Consider the following 22619-nt stretch of genomic DNA (forward strand, 5'->3'; position numbering starts at 1 on the left):
AGCCTACACTCACACAAACTGTTCTGAGATGCTAAGAAACAATGAAGAGTTTTTTTTTTTTTTTTTTAGATTCACTCAAAAAATTCCTTTCTGTTTTAATCAGATTCTATTGATCCTGGCCATCAAAAGTGACTACAATTGATCCATTTCTCCTGCTTGATGATTACATGTTGCAGAATCATCACACTTTCTGCTAACCGTTTATGGTTCACAATCATCACATTGATTACATACAATATCAGCTCTCAAATAGTTATAATCACCATGCTCAATTAACGCATTCATTCAACAATGACTCAGCCTAGTCTGGTCTCATCAGACCATCATCAAAGATATTCTTTTCACCTTTGCACAAAAAGAGATCATCTTGAATTCAATGCAAAACAATGATACATTTTCAAACAGATATATTTTTATTATCCTCCTCATCGAGTGGTAACAAAAGGAATGAGTAACAAAATACAGAATGCTACAGTAGTTGCACTTATTTGGCAGCCGTGGAAAGTGTTGAATTTTAACCTTTCAGCTGCACCACTTACTTCCGTTGAGTTTAAAACCGTTCTCGTCTTGTTGCTTACCATCTTACTGCAAACAGAAATTGAAAATTTCAACTACATAATGCTTAACAAAAAAATTTATAAAATCAGGAGTTAAGTGATAAGAATGGCTGATATGTGTCTCACCTTCCTGGAAATACACAACTTCCGTGACCTGCAAATATACCCAACAAATTTAGTAAAGAGAACATCTCAGATTTCTAACACGGTATGAGTAAAATCAGTGCTAAAAAGGAAAATGGAGGAACAATGACCAAGTGATAGACTCCACTTGGATTTGTAAAGCCTTTCATAAGATACAAGGCAGTAATAGAAGGCACAAAGAAAAGACATTTTCTTAGGCAATCTAAACATGAAGATGGGCCAATGGCCTAGCGAGGTAATGTTGGGCAGTGGGGCTCACTAGGAACCAGGGTCCGAACTGAAATCGTAGTTCTCCGCTTGAACAAGAAATTGTTATTCCACACCCTTTTCCACTTTCCAATCACAAACAGAACCCCATGTGACTCTGCCAGGTAGAAACCGTTCTTTCTTAGAAGTGACCTTTTCCCCCAATGAGTATCCCTATATACATGACTTGTAACTTGGAAGGTGGATTATTCCAAAAGCTTTACTTTCTGGCTTCTGCTAACATAGCTTTATATTTTTAAATCAAACAACCTATGGTTAAGAAACTTGTTAGCTGTAAAGATTATTAAGTAGATAAATTAAGCATCATTCTCCCATCACTTTTTGCCTTGGGGTCCTTCGAACTCAAGGCATGAACTTGGCACTTGATTGGCTAAATACATTGTTCTAGAGTCTAGACTATGGAAAATGCACAATAGTTGGGGACTAAAGCATCTGATTCTTGTGCTAAGGAACTTGATCAAAGGAAAACACACAAAAAAAGACCAACACCGAATGTTAAAAATATCCTCATTTCCAATTTTCATCGAAATTGTTTGATCACAAGATAGAGCTAAGCACTTGGATTACTAACAACTTATAACAGCTACAGCAACAAATTCAACTCCATGGAGAGGCAATGAAAAAGTTACAAAAAATGTTGTTTTATGGAATGGATGTAGTAACACTTACTTGGGTCGGTGGTAGTTATCATTGCCACACCCTTGAAATCACAAGACCCAGACGCTTTCCCTTCCATCTGATAATAGCTATCAAAGGCATAAGAAGCATGGTTCTTCACATTGTTAGGCTGGTAGCAACTCTCCCCTGGTTGAATCTCACTGCAATTTGCCCTCCCAGGACCACAAGCCCAGTCCAATGCTGTCTGCAATGTCTTTGAATCAATCCCATCCATTGCAATACAAAAGGTCTGATTAGTTGTATCATTTGCCAAAAAGGTCCCACTTCCTGATACATGAAGCAAATACACCGGGGTTGAATTCGAATAAAACAATCCCCAATTTGCCTCAGACACTGGAGGTGACCTCAAATCCTCATTGAACAACTCATAAATATACACACTGGAAGTGATTTCCGGATGCAGAGGGGTTCCACTACGGTCTAATACATGCTTAATAAGATTCGAATTATAGGTATCAGCATTGTCTTTAGTAGCATAAGGCTCCTTTGAGTCCCCCTTGGAAGGCCACCCACTCTCAGTAACAAGCACCACAACATCGGTAACATTTAAATTCTTCATAGAAACATATGCAGCATCAATCATAGCATCCAGCACATTAGTGTAATGCAACAAAGTATTAGGATCGACCATTTCTTTAGATGGTGTCAATGGCTTAAACAAGGAATTATCCAAGGGAACCACACCCTTATTCTCCATAAACACATAATAAGGATAAAGATTCATCATTAAAGGCGAGTCAGTTCTTGACAAAAACTGAAGCAAAGGTACCATAACTGAAGTCAAGCTTTGGTTAAAGTAAGCCTGAGAAGGAGGAAAGGTATCAAGAATGATAGAAGCTGCATGTGGGGTTGAAACCTTGATTTGCGTATGCAAATTTGCAGCCACTAAAGCACCGTAAAGAGACTGAATTGCAGGAAGCAGCAAAGGAGCTGAGGACGGTACGGTTGTTAAAACCTCATCTCCAACAGCAATACCGGTGATGAGCGTTTCCGGGTAGTAAGCGACGACGTATCGATCGATCCAAGAAGCAGCAGTGGTGTTGGATGATCCTATTGCCAAAAGCTGGTTATTTGGTACACTGATAATGACCCGGATCTTTGTCTTCGCCAATGCTTTGAGTATGTCTTGATTTGCGTCATAAAGTCGAATGTGCGAAATTTTTTGCACTTGCAAGAATGAAACCAAGTCCGTTGCTGATAGCAGATCTGAGACATCCGTGCCTAAGTTAACACCCACAAACGGTTCTTTATCTTGAACCTGACTTTGCTGCTTGATTTCTTGTACTAAAGTTGATGTCTTTGCTGCAGAGAAGTAAATACTATAAAAATGGAGTCTTTATTGGCTTCTCTAATTTCTAGTAAGCTATTTTCTACTGGGGTTTTTGAGACATTACCTGTTGAAGGAACTGTAAAGCAAGAGCAAATGATGAGAATAAGATAAGTGGTAAGCTTAGAGTTCGCCATTGAAGAGGAGCTTCAGCTTTACTTGTGCATCCTAACATTATCTTGGCAAGATTTCCTTTCTATTGGTGGCCACTGGATTTACTTATCCTGTGGGATTTATATTTGGCTGTGCTTAGGATTGACTTATGAGGGTCTACAAAACAGTAACAAGAAACAAAGAACTAACTTTTATCAAAAGAGATCAACAATTTCTCCTTTGGGTTGGGGGCTTAACTGGGTTTATTTCTTTGCTTCCCCAAGGAGGTATTTTTTTCTGGTACCATCCATAATTCAATTTCTAGCCGCGCATTTACTATAATACCCCTTGGAGCCGACAACTAAATTTGGGTTTTCTTTTTTTCTTTTTTTTTAGATTTCTGCCTCGCACGACCAACGAAAACTTTCTATTTCTCCAAATGGATTGTTTTTGTTTGGTGAGGAATGACTTTGGGAAAAGTGCAAAGGTGATAATGTGATAAGTAATAGGAGAGGAGGGCAACATCGTAAATGGCGTGTGGTGAGTTTTTGAGATGTTTCATGAATACAGGCTGGCGATTTCAGAGAGACGTTGTAGCAGCTCCTCTTTTAAGTCTTCAGCCGCTTTCAATAGTCTCTTTTACTACTACTCCCACGCTCCACAATTGACACACACGCTCTATTGGCTGATTTGACTAGCGTGCAGCCGCCAGCCGTAGGCGTTTAGCATTCAACCAGGCCAACTTTATGAAAACTGAACTTACTTGTTCCAAGTTCCCTTTCAAAACTAAACTACAGCCACCCAAATGCCCTTTCAAAAGTTCCAAGTTTTATCATATTTCCTTTTAATTTTGCCTCTTCTATTTGCTTAAGCTTCAATTTTACCACCCACCTATGAAGAGGACCACTGGTTGTGACTTGATGATCTGTGACTGATTAGATTAATAGATTTAAGGATACAAAATTCCCTTTCCTAATATCTAAGGATGTTTTCAAGGTTTTATCCAATTGTCTGTCTGTCTGTCATGATTAGAATATTTTGGTATTTTCAGAAGGGGCTCGAATCTGCTTCAGGAATTAATCTTGACTCTTGTATTTTGGCTCTGACCTTCACTTCTAGATTCCAGATGATAGCTACTGTGTTCCCATTCTAGTCATCATCAATGAGATGAGCTTCGACCCTAATGAGCCTAGGTTTGGATGATTTTTTTGTTGTTGTTGTTGCTTGTTTTCTCTACCTATTTGGCGCATGTGTTGTCACAGTCTCACTTTGATAGCGAGGGTTCAAGTTTTAGGTTGCGTTGCGCAGTGACCTTTCTCATGTATGTTGTTGGACCTTTGTTTTTCGTTTCTTCTATAAATAAAGTTTACTAAAGAAGGGTTAATGATCTGAGCCGCCAACTCCCTGAAAATGCACGGCTGCCTAAAGTACTATTTGCATAATCGGGGTGTGGGAGAAAATTCCAAACAGTATGAAGGCAATTATTACGTGATGAACATGGAGGATACCGCCAAGTATCAAACAAAAAACAACAGCATCTCTGCTATACCATAACAAGCAACTGGTGAGTCACGAGCATAAACACAGTACCTGCATGGCGTCACATGTTGGGCTCACAATTGTCCGCAAATATTATTTGTATTACTATTTTTTTATTCTTTTCGTTGTTTGTGTTTGTTTAGGCTTTGATGCTTTATATATCAAGGAATGATAAAATGGTATATAGATGTCTTGATTGTTTTGCATGATGGTGTGGGTTTAGATATTAGATTGTCTGTTTCCAGAATTTTGTTTCTTCATAGAATGGAATGCAAAATGATGTTCGTGTGTTCAACTAATCATTCTTGATTTAGATATTAATAATTGATTCTGATTTAAATTTTAACATCATTGGAGGAGAAAAAACAGTCTTGATTTTCTCACGTTGCCTTGCCTGCCCCTTTTTTCTGATTAATAATTTATTATTCCTGCACAAATGTCGGAATCAAATTTGAAAAAGCTGGAGTGCTTTTTAATCGTACAGAAAATATATTTAAAAGGAAAAAAAAAAAGAGTAAAGTAGTATTTGGTCTATGGCAACTTGTCTTTATTTTTATTTTATTTTTTCATATTAGTTTCAAATTTTACATTTTTCCTCGAATTGATCTTTAAGTTATAATGGTATGACACTTTAAAATATTCTTATTTTATTGTTTAAATTCTAAAAAAATTAAATTGTTAAATTTATTCATATTTTCTAAATTCTATATAAATTTTAAATAATAATATAAATAATTTAAAAATATTAAAATAATTAGACATTAATGAAATTCATTTCACGTTTATAAATCAAAATTTCCTTCCAGATTTTTTTAGAAAGCTTAAGATATTGGGCTTTGCAGAGGTTTTGGACTTTTGGGGCCTTAAATAAAAATAAAACTTTTCGAGCAAAGCTGGATTTCTTTTCATTTGGGCCCGAAGCAGATCAAGATAAGCAACAGATTCCCTCGTTCTTGATGTGAAGTTACTGCAAATAGTGGCTTAATTCACGACTTTAACCACGAAGTATACTTAATTTTTTTGTTTTGATATCTAAACTTTCTTTTATTCTTGTTCGATATCTAAACGATCATTCTATGATCTAATTTTTAATATCGTTTGAAAAATTAGTGGCTAATAAAAACATGCCACCTGACCTTTTTAATTAAAATATATATATTTATTTATCAATTTTAAATTATAAATAAATAAATAAATATAAATTCCACAAAATATATAATAATAAGTATAAAAAATAAAATTCATTAATTTCATAAAATAATTAAATGTTTTTAACCTAAAAATCTAGCAGAATTTCTGGGTGTTCTTATCCTGTTCTTTATGTGTGAAAAGAGAAGAATCAGTGTCTCGTATATTTTAGTTAACAGTAATCTAAATAAAACAAATAAAAATTGTACAATCTCCTTTAATTAAAATTTTGTTTAATTACATTTATTTTAATTAATTTAAAATTCAAATCTTCTTTCTTTTAATATTTCTAACCGAAACCTAAAGTAAAATTAAAAATTTTTAGATTCCGACATAAAATTTAAGTGTTTTCACCATCGGATTGTTTTCAAATTTCAATATATTCTTTCTTTTATTATAAACTTCTCTTTCACCATTTAGATAGACCAAACAATACCAAAAAAAAAAAAAACTCCATGTTGCTTTAGCCAAAATTTGGGTTGACAATTTTATGTTTTTTTTCTTTATAGTTATGAAATGAATATGCATATGTGGGAATGAAGAGGAAAATTTAACTATGGTTGTTTGTATTGAAAAGAAGGATGAAGTAGGGAAGAAGATGAAGAGGAAGAGAGAACATGAAGAACAAATGAAATAAAAAATATTTTTATTAATTAAAATTCATTTTAATAAATATATTTTTTAAGTGAAAAATTCAAATAATATTCTTTTATGAAACTGTTATTATGTGACATGATCTAATTGGTTGAATTTTTTTTAATATCAGTTAATTTTTTGGACTAAAAATTACCAAATTGAAAAAAAAACGTAAATATGAAAAAAATTAGGTACAAAAAAAAAATGTAAGTACGAAAATGAAAAAATTGATACATTTCCCCCGCGTCTCGTTACATTAGTTAGGACTCTAGCTGCTTTAACGAACTACATGGGAGAGTTTTAGAAACCAATATCTAGAAGCGTCTTGGAAATTTCGGCCTTGTGGAACAAAGGTCAAACACAGTTCTCTAATTCTTGATAATGATTAGTGATTTGCATACCAAACATACTGATATTAAGTTAGGTCTCGTAAAATCGGATTCGTGATCTCGAAATGAAGAGACAATCTAAAAAAAAAACTCACATAGACAGTTTTTAATAAAGAACTCATCAATTTCACACATATATGTCAAAATATGGAACATTGTGTTCAGTATACAAAAACACCCGAGTTCATTATGATGCTACGGGCGATGGAAGCATGACAAACTCCGGGTTCATGAGTTAGTTTATGAGATTGTAAACCAGCATGAACCACCGCTCAAAAGTTGATTTTTTGTTAACTCGACAAATAATTTATGAATCCCTTCATCGGAGGGCATTAACGAAGGCCATCAATGAATCAACATCCCTCTTCTCAGAGGCATACTTTATTGGCTTAGCTGAGTGTTTGGGGAAGAAAAGTATAGTGGGGAAGCTTCCCAACTGCAACTCGTTCTTCGAGTATTCCTTTTGTTCACCATCAGCTCTGAATTTTGCAACCTTCACACCAGAACCTGCCAGCTTCTCAGCCAATTCAACATACGATGCTTCCATTGCCTGTTTAAAATTCAGACATAGATTCCGTGAGATTACAAGCCAAATGGCAAACGTTTTTCAACTAATTTGTGCACAGTTTGGAGCAGGGTTACCTGGCAAAAAGGGCACCATGGAGCATAGAGCACAACAACCCATGATTCTTTCCGGCTCTCCAATTTTGCCAAATTCTCAATTCCAGTCCTACTCAGTGTGACCAAGCTCTGGCTATTGAAAATGTCACTTTCAGTGGTAGCCACATTTCCATTAGCTTGAGCTGCACCGTCTTCTTTCAGGTTCCCTTTATGAAGACCACACTCCTTGGCCTTGGCATCCTCCCACCACCACCTACCTTCCCTCTCATGTTGTCCTGGTAATACTGGTCTCGTGCAAGGCTCGCAACCAATGGATACAAATCCTTGGGCATGCAAAGAATTGACCGGCACATTCATCGCCCGGAGGAAATTCCAAATGTCTTTACCATCAACATTGGCAACCGGGTTCCACTTCACCAAGCTACCATCCCCACCACCCAAACCTTCGAAAACAGGATCCACCTGAACAACAGGAACTTCCGACCTAGTTCCCGGAGACTGATCTTTCCTTTGACCAGTAATCCAGGCACGCAACCCCTTGAGTGCTCTCCTCAAAGGCCTCACTTTCCTAACACGGCAGCATTCTTGGTGCCCATCCTCGTAAAATGAAAACAACCCTTTGCTCCTAACCAAGGCCTGAACTTCAACAGCATCAGGAAACATGTACTCAATACGAATCCCATAATGCTTCTCAACCTCATCAAAGAATCGGTAGGTTTCTGGGTTCAGCCTGCCAGTATCAAGGCTGAACACCCTAAATGGCCTACCAGTCAATTTTGCATACTCAATCAAAGCAACATCCTCCGCTCCACTGCAAAAGGAATAATTAATAAATAAATACATCTCATTACTGATTAACACTCAAAATTACCAGAACAGAAAATGGATCTAGTAATTTTAAAACATTCCATGAAATGCTTTGGCCGTATTAAGTTATTAACATTCAAACTACAATTACTAATTGTTAATGAAGCTAATGAATTTAGAGCTAAGGACTACCTGAAAGCAATAGCGATGTCGTTTCCAAATTTCTCCAGAGCCTTATCCATGATTTCGAGTGGAGAAGCATTGTTAAGTTCTTTGGCCAATTGCTCAAAATCCTCCACCTCAACTTTTTCCGACACTTCTATTAATCCACCATGAATTAATCCAGATCAAACCTTTGTAATCATCATTAAATTAAATTTTCAAAAAAAGAAAAATAAGACTTCGATGTTTTACCAGGAGCAGAGGTGGTTGCAGCATGAGAAAGCATGGAATCGTTCCTCTTTGGCTTCGCATTCACGGGCTTCACTGCGCAACGCTTTTGAGATAGATTCACCGTTGCATGGCGATCCGCTAGCCGAAATGAACCAATTTGCGGAACTGAAACCCCCCAAAAAATAAATAAACAAAAACATCAACAAACATAATTAACCGGAAAAGAGAACATTTAAAAAGAAGACGAAATTAAATGTACTTTTGAGGTCAGAGGAGGCACTTGAACGAGAAAAGCTGGAACCAGAAATTGCAGCCGGGGAAGAGGTAACAGCAAACGCCATTTTCGAAAATTATTACCTTTATGTATAAAAAAAGAGGGGAAAAAAAAAGGAGAAAGACTTTGGGTTTCCTGTGTGTTTCTGAGTTTTCTCTATGTTGAGCGTTGGTGGTGGGGGGAGAAACACAGAGGGTTAAAAGGTTAAATAATAGCCTGATTAAAGATAGGGGTACAAGGTTCATTGAACCTAGACGCATTTCTGGATAACATGAGATTGTTTACGTGGATGATTTTGGTTGGATGGAGCTTAATATAAGGTTTCTCATCGCTTGCGTCACGTGGACAGCACCTTAGAGACGTGGTCAATATGGAGAAGGTTAAGTTTGTGTTTGGAGGCTGAAAAAACGGTCCCATTAATTTCTTAGATTCTTCCCTTTTTTTTTTCTTTTATCTTTTCCCTTTTTTTCTGGTTATTCTTTACTATCCTATATTTTATTTTTGGTAAATTCTCAAAATATTTACTTTTATTTAACTCAAATTATATTTTAATCATTTATGTCTAAAATGTTACATTTTTATCACTTACATTACATTATTGCAATATTTTAGTCACTAAGCTATTAATTGTCATTAACGGTGTAATAGTCAGTTGACGTGGCACATTAAATCATCATTTTAAACAAAAATTTTAGGTTAAATTATACAATTAGTCCCTATATTTTTTTCGTTTTGAGCATTTTAAAATTTTTCTTTTATGTTCTTTTAACTTTTTTTTTCTTTATTTTCCATTCTCTTCTGTTTCTCCTTTTGTTTCCACTCTTAAATTATTTATGTTAGCAATTGACAATGACTGGTTGGTTCGGAAAAGAAATGAACAATGATATAAAGTAACTTCAGATAGCATACTTAGGTGCATGATAGCTGTCGAAACCGTTTTTTTGAAAACGGAAAATCGACTTTTGAAAATGAAAAGTTGGGAGTCGCCACCAATCATTTTTAATAGTGTGTGATTGGATCACCTCAAAACACGGTCGTTTTTAAGAAATAAATAAATTTTCCAAAACGACGATTTTGGTCTGCGAAAATAGAAAACCGGTTCGGGAGTCAGTTACGTACAAGGAAGGACTAGCACCCTCGACACGCCCAAAATTGGTACTTGATTGATTATTTAGTGTCTTAATGTCGAAAATTAGAGATTTAGACAGAGTTCAAAACGCGATCCTCCTTTTATTGGCTTTTAAAACATTTAGGTAAGTCAAATGTGTATTAAAGACCATCTCACCTCAAGGTAAAACATTACATCCAGTACGTTAGGACACAAGATTTTTTACCCTCAATTGTGAGCTTGCCTTTTAAAAGTGCGTTTTAGCCTTAAGAGGATATTCGAATATTCAAAACAAACAAAGAAAGCGAAACCCAGTACGTTAGGGCACTAGTCTTCGAATTCTTTAAATACCGAACATTGCTATTATTTTAAAAACAATTGAGAATAAATCTGTGAATAAATTAATTTGGACAATTAAAATTTAAAAAAACGAAAATAATGGTATGTCACATGCAAATAACATTACCATAATAAGCTGAACGATGCATATTAACAATAAAACATAGTGGCAAAAAAGATTTAATGACAAATAATAAAATGGTAGTGGTAACATGTTAATAATGGTACAAACAAAAAAATAAAAACAATTATATAAATATATAAAAGAAGAAAATAGGAAAAAGGATTCCTATAATACACATATTAATAATAAGAAAATAGTCAAAATAGATAGAGTATAGTTTTAAAACAGGATCTTCAAAAAAAATTGTATATATGAAAATATAATATATATATATATATATACATAGATAAAGAAAGGATCTATACATAAAAATAATAATGTGAAAACGATAATATATATACATATGGAGGGATAAAACAAATATAAAAATATATATATATAGGTAATGAAAATGTAGAATTAATTAACTATAATAATAGTAATAATAGAATAATGCTACAATAACCATAAACATAGTAATAATGATTAAAATAATAATAACAACAACAAAATAGAAGACAATAATAATAATATATTAATAAAAATAATAATATAAAAATAATAAAAATAAAAATATGTTTCTAATAATAATAATAAATCAATAATGAAAATAAATATATACAAAATAATAGTAACAGATAATAAAATAAGTATAATATAATAATAATAATAATAATAATAATAATAATAATAATAATAATATATAATAATAACAATATTAAAAATAACACTCTCCCTCTCCCTTCTAAATCCAGCCATTGGTCCGGCCTTACTCCGGTCACTTTGGACCCCACGGTCATTGCATTGCCACAAGTGCACTGCAAAATGGATCTCAAAAAAAAACCCTCTTTTGCTTTGATATTTGATTAATCTCCAAAAAAGAACTTCCCTTTTTACAATGGTTTTGAATGGCTTTTATAGCCAACTTTTACAACTGATTGCCCTTTCTTTTTGTAGGCAAGTGGGGTGATGGAGTTAGTGGGATGGTTTAATTGGGTGATGGAGTTAGTGGGGTGATGGAGTTAGTGGGGTGATTTAGTAGGGTGTGGGGGTGATGAAGGTAGTGGATAGTTTCTTGTATTGGGTCATGACATAAATTAGTTGGGCTGTGTAGTGTATTTGGGTTTGGGTTTGTGAGCTTTGGGCCCGGGCATAAATTTGGTCCTACAATAGCCAAAGGTTCTTAAAACACGAGTAGAATGAAGACATATAGCCATGTCGAAAGCTTAGTTTGAGAGGTTAAAATCCGCAATTTTTGAATTGAAGTCTTCAAAAAGAAGGACATTGCTAGATTAGATATCTCTATGGATAATCGAATATTGAACATTCTCGTGTAAATATTCCAAGCCTCTTGCAGCATCAATCACAATTATTACCCTTTGCATCCGGTCAAGAACCGAACCCAGTTGTGCCCTTTAACTCCCTTCCTTCCTTGGATTCCCAAAAGTAAGAAACAAAAAATGTCAAACTAAAAGAGCTTAACCTGAATGGATGGATGTTTTAACAAATGAAAAACATAAAAAAATTACGTTAAAATAAATGAAGAAGGGAGGAAGATAAGAGGAGAAACAAAAAAGAATGAAAGATAAAGAGAAAAAAAGAAGTTAAAAGAACATAAAAGAAAAAAAAATTATTCAAAACGAAAAATATAGGGACCAGTTGTATAATTTAACCAAAATTTTTTGTTTGAAATGATGATTTAACATGTCACATTAACTTACTGTTACACCATTAACAGCAATTATCGGCTCAGTGACTGAAATGTAAAAACACGATAACGTAAGTGACTAAAGCATAACATTTCAAATATAGATAACTAAAATGTAATCTGAGACAAATAAAAAAGACTATTTTAATAGTTTATCCTTTTAACTTTTTTCAAAAAGCTATTACCTATAAGGTGTGGTTTAAAATTATACAATTTTTTGTGACCTCAGCTCTAAAGGATCATTTGGTTCAATTAGGGTGGTCCATGCCACAAACTATGGTCCATTCTTAATCCTTAATTTTAATTTTAAATGGTGAGGAAAATATCTCATCTTATTTTCAGTATATGTTTTTCTTTTTCCGTTATATAGCGTGGGACAAAAATAAAATAAAAGATTCCGAAAGTAACACATGAAAAATTCCCACCCCCTTTTCTTCGTTTATAGATTGAGAAGCACACGAAATGAAAACCGAATATATGGTCAATCAATATTTTGAACCGAGTATATGGTCAAACAATATTATGAAACTTCAAACAAAAAAGGGTAAATTACACCAACAGTCACTCAACTTTGGGGTAGCTAATAAAACAGTCACCTAGGTTTCATTTCAGTCACTCAGCTTTCGAAAAGTTACAAAACAGTCACTAACGTTATGAAAAAGTGACAAAATAGTCAGCGATTAACGATTTACATTAGGGGTTAACAGAGTGTCTTGACGTGGCAAGTTAACTAGCTGACGTGGCCAGTTAACTTGCCACGTAAGACGAATAGTCAAAAGGTCAAAAAAAAAGAAAATCAGGAGCCACAACCTCAACCTCTTCATCTTCATCTTATTCTCCCTCAACCTCTTTCTCTTTATGCTTCTTTTATTTTTTCTTGTTCTTCTCTCCTTTCTCTTCATCTTCTTTCTCCCACAACAGAACAATGGCTACAAATCAGGAGCCACAACAACAGTTGCCTAAAAATGTCCAATTGTTGATGCTCACAAAAAACCAGAGGAAAAGAAGCAAAGGAAGAAGAAGAAGATGGAAGCAGTAGAAGAAGGAGCAACAAATGAAGAAGGAAAATGTGACAAAGAAAAAGATAGGAATGGGTGTTGAAAGTTAGGTAAATGAGACGATTGCATCATCTGTTCCATCAAGCTCGTAGCTTCTTGTCCATGGAAATCAGTAGAACTCTGTAGCAACTGAGAGTACTGCTAGTAATCTCTCAGCATATCAGCTGTAGGGCTGTGAATATGTTGGGACTAGTAAAGCGATGGCAATTGTAACGGCCTAATTTTCAGTGGTGTCGGAAATGGTGATTTGAGATCACTAAATTCGACAAATAAGATTGAACAAGATAGTAATTTAATATTTATGAGTCAAGTAAGAATTTAGAAGAATTTGTGAAATGGTGAAATTAGTGAATTAAAAGAATTTATTAGGTCAAGCGGGTCAAAAATGAGGTATCGAGACCTCAAAGTTGAAAATCGAGCTATAAATATTTTTATAAATATTTATGGAGTGTCATTGAGTTAGTATTAAAGTTTCGTTAGAAAATTTTAACGTTTGGATGGCTAATTAATTAAAAGGGACTAAATTGAAAATAGCGCAAAATTTGTTAAATTGTGAGTAAATAGCTTAAGTATTTAAAAGATGGATTTAAAGAGCAATTAGACCCAAAGGTTAATGGCTGGACGGTTTGGGTATGAAATAAGCAAGAAAACAATGTGAACAAGGGCAAAATTGGAAATAGCATAAAAGTTAATAGTTAAATAATGATGTAATTGAAAAATCTAGACATTTCTTCATATTTTCTCAGCTAAAACGCCATAGAAGGTCTGGAGAAAGCTGGTTTTCATATTTTACATCATGTGAGTTTAATTCTTACTTTTCTTGATAATTTTATGTTTTATGACTTTTACAATTAGGTCCACTTGTAGAATTCATTAGTTTTTGATTTTATGGGTGAAATTGGAAGTTACCCTGGATGGATAAGGGAATTTTATGATGAATTATTATGAAATTTAAGTTCTAATTTTATATTAAGGTGGTTTTATTAAGTGATTTTGATAGGAAATGATATTTAGGACCTAATTGTGAAAAAGTTGTGAATTGAAGGTTTCTGTTGAAATTAAGAATATAAAAGGTTTTGAAATAGTTTATAATGATAAAATAAAGTGTTAATTGAGAAAAATTAGTTCAATTGATGGGTGAATTGAGAAGGGACTAAATTGTGAAAATTGTAAATTTTGGGGTAAAAGTGTAATTTCGAAATTTGAACAGCATAAATTGTGAAGTGAAATAGAATTGAAATGGATGCTAATGAAGGAATGATTTTATAATTATAGATCAAGAAAACGAATCGAATCGTGGAAAGGAGAAAATTCAAGAATAGTCCACGAATTTCTCGACTTTTACAAATTAGTCCGGTAAGTTCATATGGCAAAGTTCAATGTTTTGATATGAAAATATTATGATTGTTAAAGTATTTTATTGTTGATGAATACTATCAATTTGCATTAACTAATGAATAATGTGTAACTAAAAGTACAAATTAGTAGGAACAATGGATTTGAGTGCTTCTATTCGTGACCACGATGAGTTGACGAAACATATGTGACAAGTGTGCCCGTTTAAGACCATAACTGGGCTATGGCATCGGTATAATGTGATAATGTGATTCCGTATAAGACCATATACAGGATATGGCTTGGCATGATATGTGAACCGTAAGACCATGGCAAGGCTATGGCTTGATTGTGTGATGCGTATCAATGTGAAAGTCCATGGTTTACTATGGCAATGTGATAATGAAGCACTCAATTCCCTTATTGTTCCCTAATTTGACAATGAAGTAAATGAGAAATGGGCCTAAGGGAGTTAAATTGTGAGTTGCCATATGGAAATTATTCCAATGAGTTATTAATGAAATTGTGATTTGGAGGATGAAATAGTTAAACTAATAGATATATGATTGTGTACGATATTTGATATGATTTGTGTTTATATGCCTATGAGCTTACTAAGCTTCAATAAGCTTACTTGTGTGTGTTTAATATTTTATGTAGATTGACTTGAAATGAAGTGGGTAGATCGGATCAACACAACAGGGCACACTATTCAGATCAATTCGGTAGTTTTGTTTTATGTTTAAAGATTTATATGGCATGTATAGAGTTTGAATGAATTGAAGTAAAGATGTTATAAACTAGTTAACAATATTTGTACTAAAACAGTTTTCGGTAAGTAGCAGTAGTTTGACTTTGAAAAATCACTAAAAATAGTAGAAATGGAATTAAATAATGAATAAATTATGGAATCGAATCTTGATGAGTCTATTTTCATATGGAAGAAGCAAAACAGGTATATGAGCTATATTTTATGAGATGTTTAAATTTTTGTGAAATAGGGCCAGAGCGATTTCTGGATCCCCTGTTCTAACTTTGGAAATTCACCATAAATTTTAAAAAGATAATTAGAAGTCATACTTTATATGTACAGATTCCTTATTGAGTGTAGTTTTATTAGAGACAAACGGCATAGTCATTGAAGCTCTGTACAGAGAGATATCTGATTCGTAATACACAAAGGTCAGAGTAGTCAAACCCTGAAACAGGGGAGATTTTAAATAATAAACTGTACTAATTGGCTTCACCAAAAATTCTAGAAAAAAATTGGTAAGTAGATATATGAGTATAAATTCAGAGAAAATTTACGGATTTGGATTTCGAGTTTTATAACTCGAGATATGAATTATTTAGCAACTATGACACAGTTGGACAGCTTGTCTGAAAAGTATTATATAAATTATCTAAATTTGGTTAAGTGCTCAAATAAGTTTAGTAGTGCCTTGTGCTCGACTCCGCAACGGTCTCGGGTAAGGGCGTTACATTTATTGGTACCGAGCTTGGTTTAGCGATTCTCGGAATATGTATGATGTGAAAAGTGTCTAGAATTACATGCCATATAAATCGTGATAGTGTCTTGTGTATGATCCGATCTAATCCTTGTTTTATTATAGATTATCTTGATTTGAAAAGATGTCGATAGACCAGAACAAACTTAGCAAGAAGAAGTTAATAGCGAGTACAAATCTCGAACAAAGAATAAGTAGTGAAGCTCGATTTCATTGATGCGAGAACAAGAACTCAAAATATGATTTATGGATTCATGAATCAGTAGTATAATGAGAATGTGCGAGAAAGAAATCGAGACTCATAACCTCCTCCCCTATCTCAACATCTGTAGTACCCCGGTTGCTCCTCCACCTCCTCCGACAACTGAATCGCAAACGTTCTCCATTTGAAAAGCTCGAAAAACATGGGGTGAAGAATTTCGAGGAAGAACAGACGATGACCCGTTAAAGTGAATATTGGTTACAAAGTATAATGAGGGTTTTAAGCAAATGGCGTGCTCACCAGATGATTACTTAATATGTGCCGTGTCATTATTGAAAGAAGAAGCTTATAACTGGTGGGAAACAATAGAAGCTGTTGTACCGGCTGAGAAGATCACTTGGGAATTTTTTCAAAATGAATTTAAGAAGAAATATGTCGGTAGAAGATATCTGGATAAGAAGAAAAGAGAATTTCTCGACTTGCGACAGGGAAACAAGTCAGTGGCTGAATATGAAAGAGAATTTGTTTATCTGAGCAAATATGCTCGAGATATAGTACCCACTGAAGAAGAAATGTGTATCAGATTTGAAGAAGGGCTTAATGATGAGATTAAAATGATGATAGGGGCATTGAGATACGAGAATTTGTTGTTCTATCGATCGTGCTCGAAGCTTGAAGAAGTATATAATAAAAGATGCAACGAGATAGAAGAAGTAAAGAATCTTTCAAAAGAAGTGCATCTAAGTCATTTTCGCTTTACCGGTGAAGAAATCTAAAGAGGAATTCATCGAACCACTTGATTACCGAAAGATCGGAAAAAGTAGGCCAAGACAATCGATTACAAAGCATCCGACGAGACCTGCTGTTAGTGTGGGTAGTGTACAAAATACCCAAAGGCCCAAGTGTCAACATTGTGGAAGAAGTCACCCGGTGAATGTAGAAGTAAATTAGGGCTTGTTATAAATGTGGGGCCACCGATCACTTTATTCGTGATTGTCCCCAATTACAAGTAGAAGAAGTGGAACAGAGGAGAAACCGAAAATTCTTCCTCAAAGGAAGACGCCTGGTCGGAGAAAGCGTTGCTACAGGGCTACTCGTTCGGGTATGAAAGATCTTGCTAGCCGATCGAAGTTAGGGCTCTGCTCGTACTTATGCCATTCGAGCAAGAGAAGAAGCAATGACTCGGATGTAATTGCTGGTACTTTCTATCTTTATGATGTTCTGTATGCTTTAATAGACCACAGGTCTACTCATTCATATATTTGCACTATGTTAGCATCTGAAAAGAACTTATTTGTTGAGCCTCTGATTATGATGTACAAGTTACAAATCCGTTAGGTCAAAGTGTGGTAGTTAATTTAATATGTCGAATCGTCCCTTTGAAAGTTAAGGGTGTGATTTCCCGCGATTTGATCTTGCTACCCTTTCGGAATTTGATGTTATCTTGGGAATGGACCGGTTAATGAAACATGACGCAATAGTGAATTGTCGAGAAAAACGAATTAGTTTGAAATGTCAAGCAGAGACATTATTTTGGTTGAGTCTGGAAATTTGGATGACATGGTTAGAATGATTTCGTTATGTCGCTTTCGAGAAATTGTTGCGTAAAGGAAATGAGGCTTATTTAGCCTATATTCTTGATACTCAAGTTCGAATCAAAGTTAGAGCAACTATCTATTGTAAATGAATTCATGGATGTATTTCTGAAGAATTACCGGGGTTACCACCGATAGAGAAGTTGAGTTCGTGATAGATGTGCTTAGGAACAGCTCCCATATCGGTGACACCGTATAGAATGGCTCCAGCAGAATTAAGAGAGTTAAAACGCAGTTACAAGAGTTGTTAGACAAAGGGTTTATCGACCGAGTATGTCGCCGTGGGGTGCACTGTCTTATTTGTGAAAAAGAAGGATGGTTCATTGAGGTGTGCATAAATTACGAGCGGTGAATAAGGTAACAATTAAAATAAATATCCTTTGCCTCGTATTGATGATTTATTCGATCGACTTAAGGATGCTACAGTGTTTTCAAAAATAGATCTCGATCTGGTATTATCGATTAAAGGTAAAGGAATGTGATGTACCGAAAAGCGACTTTTAGAACTCGGTATGGTCATTATGAGTTCTTAGTTATGCCATTCGGTTTGACAAATGCTCCTGCTGCTTTTATGGATTTAATGAATCAAATTTTCCATCTTACCTAGATAGATTTGTGGTTGTGTTTATTGACGATATCTTGATCTATTCAAAGACGAATCCGAGCATGCTCAAGACTTGAGAATTGTACTACGATATTAAGGAAAAACAGTTATATGCAAAATTTAGTAAATGTGAATTTTGGCTTCATGAAGTGGGATTCTTGGGTCACATTGCGTTAGTTGATGGTATACGGGTAGATCCGAGTAAGGTGTCGTGGTGATTAATTGGAAAACTCCAAAGAATGTTATGGAAGTCGAAGTTTCCTTGGATTAGTGGTTACTATCGTCGATTTGTGAAAGATTTTTCACCGATTGCTTCACCGATAACTAAATTATTACGGAAGAATGTTGAGTTTGTATGGTCGATGAGTGCTAACAAAGTTTTGATCAATTAAAGAAAATGTTGACAGAGGCTCGGTGTTAACTCATTTGAATCAGTGTGCCATATGTAGTATATAGTGATCGTCTCTGAATGGTTTAGGTTGTGTATTGATGCGATCAGAAAAGTTGTAGCATATGCTTCTCGACAGTTGAAACCACATGAGAGGAACTACCCTACACATGATCTTGAGTTAGTGCCATAGTATTTGCTTTAAAAATTTAGAGACACTACCTATATGGAGAAATGTTATGTGTATACTGACCATAAAAGTTTGAAATATTTAATGTCGCAGAAAGAGTGAATTTGAGACAGGCGATGGTTAGAGCTGTTGAAAGATTACGATCTTATCATTGATTATCATCCGGGTAAGGCAAATGTAGTGGCAGATGCACTTAGTCAGAAATCATCATTATTTGCTCTTCGGACGTTAAATGCTCATTTGTCTGTTAATGAAAATGGTTCTATATTAGTTGAATTAAAGACAAAACCAGTATTCTTTCAACGAATTCGGGAATTGCAAGATGAAGATCTGAAGTTGGTGTTGAAACGACAAATGGTTCGGGATAATTTGAATTTAGATTACTCTATTGATAATAGTGGTATGTTATACCATCGTAATAGAATTTGTGTCCCGAATAATCTAGAATTGAAGAAGGATATCTTAACAGAGGCTCATAGTAGTATGTACTCGATTCATCCGGGTAGTACGAAGATGTATTGTGATTTGAAAAAAATGCATTGGTGGCCTGGTATGAAACGGGAAATTTGTGAATTTGTGGCAAAATGTTTAATCATCAATGTAAAAGTTGAACATCAAGTGCCTACAGGTTTGTTACAACCCGTAATGATTCCGAATGGAAGTGGGAACATGTGACGATGGATTTTGTATCTGGATTGCCGGTGACTCGAAGAAAAAGATTCGATTTGGGTGATAGTAGATGATTAACTAAATCGGTAGCATTTTTTCGGTCGAAATGATTTTTCACTTGATAAGTTAGCGGAATTATATGTGTCGAAATTGTGAGATTACATGGGGTGCCGACATCAATTATTTCGATCGAGATCCGAGGTTTACTTGAGATTTTGGAATAAACTACAGGAAGCTTTAGGTACTAAGTTAAAATTTAGTACTGACTTTTCACCCTCGAACGGATGGACGATCGAGCGAGTGATTGATTTTGGAAGATATGTGAAGGTGTTGTATACTCGAGTTCGATGGCGGTGGGAAAGGTACTTACCTTTAAATGAATTTGCTTATAATAACAGTTATCAAGCTAGTATCAAAATGGCACCGTTTGAAGCTCTATATGGAAGGAAGTGCAGAACCCCGTTGTATTGGTCAGAATTAAGTGAATCGAAATTAGTCGGAGTGGATTTAATTCGGAAACTAAAGAGAAAGTTCGATTATTCGGAAAGTTTGAAAGTCGCTTCCGATCGTCAAAAGTCGTATCTGATTTGAAAAGAAGAGATATAGAGTTCAATGTGGGTGATCGTGTGTTCTTGAAAGTTTCTCCGTGGAAGAAAGTTTTACGGGTTGGTAGAAAAGGAAAGCTTAGTCCACGATTTATCGGACCATACGAAATCATTGAGAGGATCGGTCCGGTAGCTTATAGATTGGCCTTGCCTCCAGAACTTGAGAAGATCCATAATGTATTTCATGTATCTATGTTGAGACGATATAGATCAGACCCTTCACATGTGATTCCTCATACTGAAATAGAGCTACAATCAGATATGACTTATTCGGAGGAACCGGTGAAAGTATTAGCTCGGGAAGTTAAAGAACTACGGAATAAACGAAAACCGTTAGTAAAAGTGTTATGGCATCGACATGGATTGGAGGAGGCAAAGCGGGAAACAGAGGAGTCAATGAGATCACAATATCCAAATCATGTTGGGTAACAAATTTCGAGGACGAAATTTTTAAAGGGGAGAGTTATAACTACTAATTTTCAAGTGGTGTCGGAAATGGTGATTTGAGATCACTAAATTCGACAAATAAGATTGAACAAGATAGTAATTTAATATTTATGAGTCAAGTAAGAATTTAGAAGAATTTGTGAAATGGTGAAATTAGTGAATTAAAAGAATTTATTAGGTCAAGCGGGTCAAAAATGAGGTATCGAGACCTCAAAGTTGAAAATCGAGCTATAAATATTTTTATAAATATTTATGGAGTGTCATTGAGTTAGTATTAAAGTTTAGTTAGAAAATTTTAACGTTTGGATGGCTAATTAATTAAAAGGACTAAATTGAAAATAGCGCAAAATTTGTTAAATTGTCGATAAATAGCTTAAGTATTTAAAAGATGGATTTAAAGAGCAATTAGACCCAAAGGTTAATGGCTGGACGGTTTGGGTATGAAATAAGCAAGAAAACAATGTGAACAAGGGCAAAATTGGAAATAGCATAAAAGTTAATAGTTAAATAATGATGTAATTGAAAAATCTAGACATTTCTTCATATTTTCTCAGCTAAAACGCCATAGAAGGTCTGGAGAAAGCTGGTTTTCATATTTTACATCATGTGAGTTTAATTCTTACTTTTCTTAATAATTTTATGTTTTATGACTTTTACAATTAGGTCCACTTGTAGAATTCATTAGTTTTTGATTTTATGGGTGAAATTGGAAGTTACCCTGGATGGATAAGGGAATTTTATGATGAATTATTATGAAATTTAAGTTCTAATTTTATATTAAGGTGGTTTTATTAAGTGATTTTGATAGGAAATGATATTTAGGACCTAATTGTGAAAAAGTTGTGAATTGAAGGTTTCTGTTGAAATTAAGAATATAAAAGGTTTTGAAATAGTTTATAATGATAAAATAAAGTGTTAATTGAGAAAAATTAGTTCAATTGATGGGTGAATTGAGAAGGACTAAATTGTGAAAATTGTAAATTTTGGGGTAAAAGTGCAATTTTGAAATTTGAACAGCATAAATTGTGAAGTAAAATAGAATTGAAATGGATGCTAATGAAGGAATGATTTTATAATTATAGATCAAGAAAACGAATGAATCGTGGAAAGGAGAAAATTCAAGAATAGTCCCCGAATTTCTCGACTTTTACAAATTAGTCCGGTAAGTTCATATGGCAAAGTTCAATGTTTTGATATGAAAATATTATGATTGTTAAAGTATTTTATTGTTGATGAATACTATCAATTTGCATTAACTAATGAATAATGTGTAACTAAAAGTACAAATTAGTAGGAACAATGGATTTGAGTGCTTCTATTCATGACCACGATGAGTTGATGAAACATATGTGACAAGTGTGCCCGTTTAAGACCATAGCTGGGCTATGGCATCGGTGCAATGTGATAATGTGACTCAGTATAAGACCATAGGTGGGCTATGGCATCGGTATAATGTGATAATGTGATTAGTATAAGACCATATGCAGGATATGGCTTGGCATGATATGTGAACCGTGTAAGACCATGGCAAGGCTATGGCTTCGTGTGTGATGCGTATCAATGTGAAAGTCCATGGTTTACTATGGCAATGTGATAATGAAGCACTCAATTCCCTTATTGTTCCCTAATTTGACAATGAAGTAAATGAGAAATGGGCCTAAGGGAGTTAAATTGTGAGTTGCCATATGGAAATTATTCCAATGAGTTATTAATGAAATTGTGATTTGGAGGATGAAATAGTTAAACTAATAGATATATGATTGTGTACGATATTTGATATGATTTGTGTTTATATGCCTATGAGCTTACTAAGCTTCAATAAGCTTACTTGTGTGTGTTTAATATTT

General features: G+C 34.4%; 2 protein-coding genes across 3 annotated transcripts; both read right to left on the reverse strand.

The window, feature by feature from the left end:
- Positions 1–250: 250 nt before the first annotated feature.
- Positions 251–3642, reverse strand: LOC108452963 (glucan endo-1,3-beta-glucosidase 1). Its single transcript, XM_017750787.2, has 4 exons — positions 3041–3642; positions 1638–2948; positions 684–711; positions 251–585 (listed from the first exon to the last, which is right to left on the reverse strand). Exons 1-4 carry the CDS (start codon positions 3108–3110, stop codon positions 426–428), a joined length of 1569 nt encoding a protein of 522 aa, XP_017606276.1. The 5' UTR covers positions 3111–3642; the 3' UTR covers positions 251–425.
- A 3279-nt stretch (positions 3643–6921) lies between these two features.
- Positions 6922–9111, reverse strand: LOC108452964 (5'-adenylylsulfate reductase 3, chloroplastic). Of its 2 annotated transcripts, none has more exons than XM_017750788.2 (5): positions 8899–9111; positions 8661–8804; positions 8439–8565; positions 7461–8250; positions 6922–7368 (listed from the first exon to the last, which is right to left on the reverse strand). In XM_017750788.2, the coding sequence occupies exons 1-5, from the start codon at positions 8978–8980 to the stop codon at positions 7138–7140; spliced, it is 1374 nt and encodes a 457-aa protein (XP_017606277.1). In that variant the 5' UTR covers positions 8981–9111; the 3' UTR covers positions 6922–7137. The 2 variants fall into 2 exon arrangements, with proteins under 2 accessions (XP_017606277.1, XP_052885129.1); XM_053029169.1 differs by having other exon boundaries at positions 8997–9096.
- Positions 9112–22619: the final 13508 nt, after the last annotated feature.

This window comes from Gossypium arboreum, chromosome 5, assembly GCF_025698485.1.
Source record: "Gossypium arboreum isolate Shixiya-1 chromosome 5, ASM2569848v2, whole genome shotgun sequence".
Lineage (NCBI taxonomy): Eukaryota > Viridiplantae > Streptophyta > Magnoliopsida > Malvales > Malvaceae > Gossypium > Gossypium arboreum.